This window comes from Dioscorea cayenensis, unplaced genomic scaffold (genome assembly GCF_009730915.1).
Source record: "Dioscorea cayenensis subsp. rotundata cultivar TDr96_F1 unplaced genomic scaffold, TDr96_F1_v2_PseudoChromosome.rev07_lg8_w22 25.fasta BLBR01002074.1, whole genome shotgun sequence".
Lineage (NCBI taxonomy): Eukaryota > Viridiplantae > Streptophyta > Magnoliopsida > Dioscoreales > Dioscoreaceae > Dioscorea > Dioscorea cayenensis.
In genome coordinates, this window is record NW_024088465.1 from 1,954 (window position 1) to 10,175 (window position 8,222).

General features: G+C 34.6%; 1 protein-coding gene across 3 annotated transcripts; it reads right to left on the reverse strand.

The window, feature by feature from the left end:
- Positions 1–350: 350 nt before the first annotated feature.
- Positions 351–7,647, reverse strand: LOC120257379 (adenine phosphoribosyltransferase 2-like). 3 transcript variants are annotated; one of them, XM_039264854.1, is made up of 7 exons: positions 7,536–7,647; positions 7,336–7,446; positions 4,698–4,790; positions 4,071–4,220; positions 3,012–3,070; positions 2,358–2,423; positions 351–581 (listed from the first exon to the last, which is right to left on the reverse strand). In XM_039264854.1, exons 1-6 carry the CDS (start codon positions 7,618–7,620, stop codon positions 2,367–2,369), a joined length of 555 nt encoding a protein of 184 aa, XP_039120788.1. In that variant the 5' UTR covers positions 7,621–7,647; the 3' UTR covers positions 351–581; positions 2,358–2,366. The 3 variants fall into 3 exon arrangements, with proteins under 3 accessions (XP_039120788.1, XP_039120789.1, XP_039120787.1); XM_039264855.1 differs by having other exon boundaries at positions 351–561; positions 2,354–2,423; XM_039264853.1 differs by having other exon boundaries at positions 2,354–2,423.
- Between the last annotated feature and the right edge of the window lie 575 nt (positions 7,648–8,222).

Below are 8,222 nucleotides of genomic sequence, written 5' to 3' on the forward strand. Positions count from 1 at the left end.
ATGGAGCACACCATGATAGCACATGTTGACTTTGAAAGCTTCCCACAACCTAATGGTATGATGGTACGGAATGAATTTAATTGGTTGGCCCAAACACTGGTTTATTTTTTTAGCATTGGAACCTTATTAGATACAATAAAATGAGTCCAAGAAAATGAAAACATGGTGTTTGACTTTTCCAAAAAATGACAAGACTTCCTAAGATAGAAAATATCATAGCTTCATTTATGTAATAAATTATAACTACCACTAGTAACTCCACTTTCCCCAATTCCACACAATTATTTATGTAAAAAAATAGAATAAAATAAAATAATTACACCACAAGAAGGATATTGCAGAGTAGATCATGGAAGAATAAAATTTATGCAATTCAGAGAGACATTCATCTCCAAAATGTTATGTTATCACAATGATTCATTCAATCTCTTACAAAGTTAGTACATTTATAGTTTTTCTGATGATGTGATACATCTACTTGCCTCAGCAATGAAATGAAAGCTTTCTTTGCTACATTGGCTTTGCAGACTCCTCCCTCCGGAAAACAACATTACTCTTTTCCTGGAAACATGTTTGAGGCACTGAAAAGCATCAATCAGTTAAATAAATTGATGAATAAGTAATAAAATAAGTAATTGCATGCAAGGGAAGTTAGGGACTTCTGATCATACAAACAATGTTGGACCACAAAGACAAGGAAGGATCTCTTTGTAGTTGGTTGTCTCATTGGTTGATCTAAATGCCATGTGAAACTACAATTTCTTACTGTACAAACAGCCAGTGTATAATTTTTTTAGTATGACCAATGCCTTAATTAGATTCTGTTCAGAAAGTGCCTTTTGATGTGTTTTACATCTCAAATGCCTGGACTTACAATGAGTCTCTATTAACAACAATAACAACAACAACAACAACAACAACAAACACTGACACTGGAAGCAATAATATCAAATATAATATTGACAACAGCAATGACTAAAGCCTCCCTTCAGAATTTTGCATATACCAACAGATCAAATAATATCATTGTCTGCACTTTTTAGAATCAATCTCTGATTAAATAGTGGTGAGCATTAAACAGTACAGGAGACAAAGCATTCTCCTCATTCAAAAAACAAGTGCTCAAACATCACGCTTGACTTTATTTTATTTTTTTTTTAAAAGATAGCCATGGTGGGTTGAACATTAATTGACAAAGATTGCAAAGTTAGTACAGTCCTTTGTGCTTGCAAATTATGTTAATATCAGAACAAATGAAATAAATCAAACAGGAGCAGACAAGATGAGTTTGGTTTGGACATAAAGGACCTGCTGAAACTCTAGATCAAATGATCCTTTTTTCAAATGAAGGAGGCTCAAGTATAAGTTGTAGGTGAGAAATATGACCACACATGAGTTCTTCAAATGTTAGATCACAAAATTTATATGTTTTTATTAAACATAAGAAAAGAAAAGTATTTTCCAGTTTTAGGATAAAAAAGAATGCTAATCCCAGAGAACAAAACAATCAAACAAGTAGAGGACTAGATGAGCTGGAGTTGAGGAGGATTACTGAAAATATCTTAATCTCATTGAAAGAAGTACAAGGAGTTGAGAAGAATTCTTTATGGTAGTTGTTTGGATTAGGGTGTCATCAGTCCTTTTTATGGGTTTTCACTGGCCCAAATATTTGGCACATACAATAGCAGTCCATCTCCACTCACATCTGGTGGTCTACCACTTAAAAGAGTTGAGTGTAAGGACAATTGTAGCAAGGCAAACGCAACCAACAAGTTATGGGATGCGCCATCTAATCCGATTAGGAGGCACTATTGACCATAGCTAGTTATGTGGCTCTGAATGTCGACACCTCTATCTTAGATACAGCACAACAATACCATGTCCACCGTCATACTGATGCATTATCTAATGCCTATGTTTAGCTTCCAAGCAAACACAAAGTCCAGCTCAGTATAATTCAATCACTTTTCCTACGCACAAATTTACTTAAAAAAAAAAATTAATCGTAAATGTGTAGTGGATACTTTCAATGCAATGTTGATATTTTGGCCCAAAAATCCTCCAGAAGCCCAGATACTATATGGCACGCCGTGTGAGTGAAATTGTTAAAGATTAGAAAAATTCAGGAAGAATGTTGATTGTAACATTCTCCAACATGCAAGTTGAGAATTATTTACAAAGATTATAATTTTCACTACAACCAAAAAGCAAAGAAGACAGTTTCAAACAGCATCACAACATATACATATAAATCTGGCAATCTAGAATACATTTGAACTTGCTAGTTATTGAAAGTAACCAAACTTAAAGAATTAAATGGGTAACTCAAGAAATTTTTAATTCATTTCCGTACCTACTTATGATGTTTAACTAATGGCTTCCACAAGCATATATACTGGCCTTCCATTAATCCTGTAGCCAGCCTGAAATCAGTGCAAACAGGAAGATGATGCTAAATCAACAAGATATCAGGATATCGGATTGCTAAAAATGGAAAAATAAAACAAATTAGTCAGCACTTATAATCTCTAATTGATAAGATATGCAACGGAAAGCAGTTTAGCTTAATCCAGATATAAATCAAGCCATGACTTAAACAAATTATAATCAATTTGAATCCCCAATTTTGGTTGTTTCAATTCAACTACATTCATTGATTACTAATGGTGAATAAATTTCAGGATAGAGATTTATTTTAACACCATGGCTCAATTGACTTCATCAAGGCAAATATTTTTTACAAAATGGCAAACCAAAGCCCAACCCCGAATCAATTTCAATATCACCAGGATCAAATTTCAGGATAGAGATTTAGCAAATCCGAAAAGCAGTTTGCTCATGCAAAAACTCATGTTGATAATATGCTAACAAAGTAACAAGAGCACGGCAGAAAGAACATTTATATAATAAGTTGTTGCAAGTTTCAAATGATAATGTATGTCGTCAGCTTTATTCAAGCACCAATTTCTAATCACTTGTAATTTCAACATAATGGTAGATGAGGGTAATACCTTGAACTTAGGCAACCCAACGATGCATCCACATTCAACAACCTCTGCTCCAGCACGTTCTGGAAAACACCATGTCTTGGAATTAGATTTGGTCTAGAAAGGTTTGCAACAGAATTCAAAAAGAAAAAGGTTGGCAAGGATTACAGCCTCAGATAATAAGCAATTGTATTGTAAAACATAAATAAACCCAAATTAAAAAGCATTAAAGAAGTGCATTCATAAATGAGATATAAACTGTATATATATACTACATAGTAGAGGGACCACTCCATGGCTAAAATGGCAGAACCATAAAGCTAAATTATACGAACAAAGATGTAAACAGGTGGAAGTGGAACTACATGTATCATAAAATCCTAATTCTGAGTGGGACAAACATTACCAGGGCAAAAGTCCATCCATGTGCTTATATTATCAGATGGACGTTATAGTAAAATACGAGAAACCGAAGGCTCAAGCCAATAATAGTTAAATACGTTCTACTATCTCTGGTTCTACAAGCAATATACAATGAAAAACGTAAAACAAAATAATAAAAATTAATAGAATTTGGTGTCTTTTGCATGTACACTAGCAAAATCTCATAACTTGCATACATACCCATTCAATGGTCATTATTTCCAAAAACACTGTCAAAAGAAAGAATCAAGCATCCGTGACCTTGCAGGATTATAAATGCAAAACTAATCTCGCTACTAATGTTTGCTTAACACCGCAAATGAAGTACTTTTGTAAATATTTTAGTTTTATGGGGGCATACAAGCAATTATAATTTCCGCAAAGATAAAGCCTAAAGTCTAATACGCTTGCACATTAAGGATGGAAATGTGACTAGTTTAAAATAGTGATCCCGTTTAGTATTAAAAAAAATTGAGGTAAGCATAGATCTCTTCCGCAATTATATATATATATGTGTGTGTGTGTGTGTGTGTGTGAAAAGTTAGTGACATAGTATAATAACAAATACACAGAGATCAAGAGGTTTACAACATCTTTCCTGGCATAAGATCCCCTCAAGAGATCCTTGGCAGTCTTATTTGATAAAAAATCTAAATATACCTAGTACTCTTATTGCAGCACGAAGTGTCCCACCAGTTGCAACCAGATCATCGATGATTAACACATTCTCACCAGGTTGAACAGCATCAACATGCATCTCCAAACAGTCAGTACCATACTCAAGCGCATAGGCTTCTGAAATTGTTTTGCCTGAGTTTTTATCAAAGAATAGTTGCATATTAGGTGTCAGCATCTGCGATCAGAACCAAACTTTCAGGAAACAACAAAAAGGCTGATAAAGACTACATTGCTACAATGCGCATGTCTGACAATCAAGTTTAGGGGGAAAAGACATACCTCTCTGTCATCAGATCTGGAATTGATAAGAGAGGAATTTCCGCTAAAATTAACAGAAATCTGATCTGGTCAATAGAAACTATAAAATGCATGTCTAAAATGATTAATGCCCAACCGAGCACAGCCACATTTTTCAAGGAGCAACAGCTGTATTCACCAAGCATACAACTTAATTGAAACAAATATGATGCAAGCTACTTGCATGAATAACAAGCAAGATAAATAAAAATTAAAATAAAAAACTTCGCCATAATATTCATCTAATACATTTAATCTAACATTCAACATAATAATGCATAAATCTAAAAGAAGAGGAACAAAGGGAATTACCTGGTAGCTTTCCAGGTTTGTGCAGTGGAATGAACTTTGCTCCGATGGCAATGGCAAGTGGAGAACCAAACATAAATCCTCGGGCTTCAATACCTAAGACAAAATTATGGAAACTTATATTCTATCACACCCAAAATAAGGACTCACACACAACAGAAGTCACCAAAAATTTAGCTTGGTCAATATACTTATTAGCAAAACGAATTTTATAGACATAACAGAAAGAAAAAGATGACCAGCTCCTGGGACCAAATACTGAAACTCAGACACAAATAAGATACAAAATATAGCCAAGAGAATATCATGCTTATTCTCCTCTGTACATTTACTTAGTTAAGAAAAACCATTATTTAAATAAAATTTAATTAATAAAATAAAAAACACGAGCAACCAATACAAGATCTTAATATTCTTATGGACATACTTTAAAAAAATATGTCCGTTTGGACAACATATACAGACACATTTTTATCAAGTACGGCAAATTGTATATAAGATCTTCTATGGATGCAAGAAATTTGCATTCAAGCGAGAAAGTGAAACATCATTTCATATCATAACAAAGCACTAGGCAATCCATCACCTCGTAAACTAACAACATACAAGATCTTAATGTTGCTTCAGAATGAAAGGTACATTATATAATAGCAACTTTGACCACGTTGACACACACAGATAACCTATTGAAATTTCGAAGGCCCTAACTTTCTCTCAGGACACCCTGAATCACAATTTCCTTTTGAAATAATCAACTCAATGCATAAGAACTTCAAATAGTCATATAGGATGGTTAAACTAGGTCTAACTATCTCTAGTAAGGTCAGACCTTGCCTTTATCTCCCAAAAATTAGAATCTGAGAAAGTGAATGCAAAGTTAATCTTAAATTCTGTACATATAATCAACCTCACCTCTTCCTTTGTTTTTATCTAAAATTTTGATAACCCAGAAGCTTTATTAGGACAAATATCACAATCCAGTCTACATGAAAGACTATGTAAAACTATTTGAGACAAAAGGCAAATTAGAGGTATGCAAGAACAACATGCAAACATTATTCTAGGAATATCTAAAATAACTCTTAAGGATATGTGATTATAGAAGATTAGCTCTTTCCTTTTTCAGATCATCTCATCCAGTTTTTAGTGCCAGCTGTAAAACATGCAGATCAAATTTTAAAAAAAAAATGCATATTATAGGCACACGTCGACCAGAATTCAGAGGATTATTTAAGTGCCTTTGGATTTCACAGGGATCAAAAAGATATGCAAGATGTAACAGAATATCATATGTCATGATGGCAAATAAGAAATAATTCTAACACTGAGACAAGCCGTCATCCTCACCATAACCCTCCAAACATTCATCTAGTTTCTCTGCTACAATAGCAAATAAAGGCATTATACTCTGGTCTGATATGTGAAGAAACTCCTCTACGTTGACTTTCTATCCAGACTGGAAAGTCATATATAATATTCTCCCAGAACTTGAAAATTCACATCTGTAGCAGCACCAGTAATGTAACTGAAAGAACCCTAATCCTGCCACATTAGAAGCGCTTGTCAATTAGGTTTCCATTTAACCCAAACTCCATTTAATTACAAATCTAACCCTTTAGTGCTCTGTCAGACAAAGTGATTGTCATGTGAAAAGAGAAGAATTGTTCTGAATTTCAAAAGCTTGGTTCCTCAAATTTGACCAAACTTCAGCTACCAAAACTATTGACTATTTCCACTTTGATGGATCAATAATGGAGACCACTTCCAATTCAATGCACTGAAATTTATTTAAAAAGCATTCAGGCTAACAGTTACACAGCCCTGATGAACCACATTCCACTAGATTCAGTCCAGTAGTCAAAATTAAAACAGTTCACAATTCAGCAAGGCACAGGTTCACTAGACTAACACTAGTTGACAAACGTCATATTTATCCCAATATGCATGAACTTTGCACAGTATACACTTCCTCCTGCTCCTACCAATTATGAACCGAGCAGAACAATACCGAATAATATCACAGACACCCATGAAAAACAAGACGGTGAGACTGGAAACCAAGATAAAAAGAAGAAAAAAAAATGTTTAGAGAAAACTAATAAAAATCGAGGAATTAGATCCTAGATATGGGCCAATGGAAAAAATAACATTTAAATGTAAGAACCTTAAAAGCCTCCAAAACAAGAGTAGAATTGTAAAAGATTGTCTTTTCACCTGAATTATCCCCCAAAAAAACAGACAAACCTCGCAAACTTTCTGGGTCCAAAGATCAAGATGCAAACTTAAATTCTCCTCCCTTAACCAAGGACGTCATTTTCACTCTGCTCTTTATTCTTTCAGTACCACTGTGGAAATAAAAACTTTTACACAAGTCGATATAAATTCCCAATCAAGACTCATCATCTCCTCACGGCTCACACTTTTCAACCCTTGTATTAGCATTGCAATTCACAGCAACAAGTTCAGCTTCAAATCAATAGTTACAAACAACTCACAATCCCACCCCCCAACACAAACAAAACAACTAAAAAACTCATAAAAATCCAAACTTCCTTTAAAAAAAAGGGTCAAACAAAAACAGTTTATAAAAAACATGGTCAGGAACAAAGAGAAACAATCAAATGAAATCAAACACTCATACCAGCAACAGCATGGATGCCCATCCCACGATACCGCTCAGCAAAGATCTCAATAGCATCCTTGAAGGCCTTGGGTCGGAGCAACAGCGGCGTGATATCGTTGAACATGATCCCTGCGCCTCGCCAACCATGTCCAGCATCAATCAAGATCTCACAAAGCCAACAACACCAGAGGTGAAAAAAACCAAAAGAAATCGAGAACCTGGCTTGGGGAAGTGCGGCACCACTCGGATTGCCGCCGATATCGCCAGCAACCGCGGGTCCGTTCCGTTCTCCTCTTCCAACATTCCTCTACTGCTCTCTTCTCTTCGCTTTCGCTCTCTCTTCCACAGAGACAACTGGGAGTGTGTGCATATTTATATATTGCTTTTTTTCGCTTATGTCCCTAGAAATTATCCTTTTTTCTAGCCCTTTTTTTGTTTTTGCATATATGCCCCTATGCCCGGTTCTTTTACATAAAACCACAATAAACAATAATAATAATTGTAAAACTGTATTTTTTTTTGTAAAAATATCACTTTATTAAACATTTAAGATTGTTTCAAACTTTAAAAGTAATTATGGAATTATATTTAAATTCATAATAAAAAAATTTATGGACAAATTGAAGAGAGAGAGAGAGAGAGAGGTTATAGTTAAAAATTATAATAAATATTTTAATAAAAAAATTTAATTTTAAAAAAATGGCATAAAATATTTAATAATGGGAGCACAGAAAATAAGTGATATATATAAATATAATAATATATATTTATTGTCAATGTCCCTGTTAATGTCACTCTGGGCCAGCGGGCCCACGGAGACGTGACGAGTCGCCATGACAGTCAGGGAGGGATGCCCGCCACTCGACCCACGGATGCCCATGAGGCCTGTCGACGCCGCCAGATTC

Excerpts from the sequence above, each read along its gene's own strand:
- LOC120257379 (XM_039264854.1), bottom strand. The coding sequence starts at position 7,620 with ATGTTGGAAGAGGAGAACGGAACGGACCCGCGGTTGCTGGCGATATCG. Across the intron at positions 4,791-7,335 it reads GGGCATCCATGCTGTTGCTG|GTATTGAAGCCCGAGGATTT; the intron begins GTATGAGTGTTT and ends ATTTTGTCTTAG. Across the intron at positions 4,221-4,697 it reads CAAACCTGGAAAGCTACCAG|GCAAAACAATTTCAGAAGCC; the intron begins GTAATTCCCTTT and ends ATAAAAACTCAG.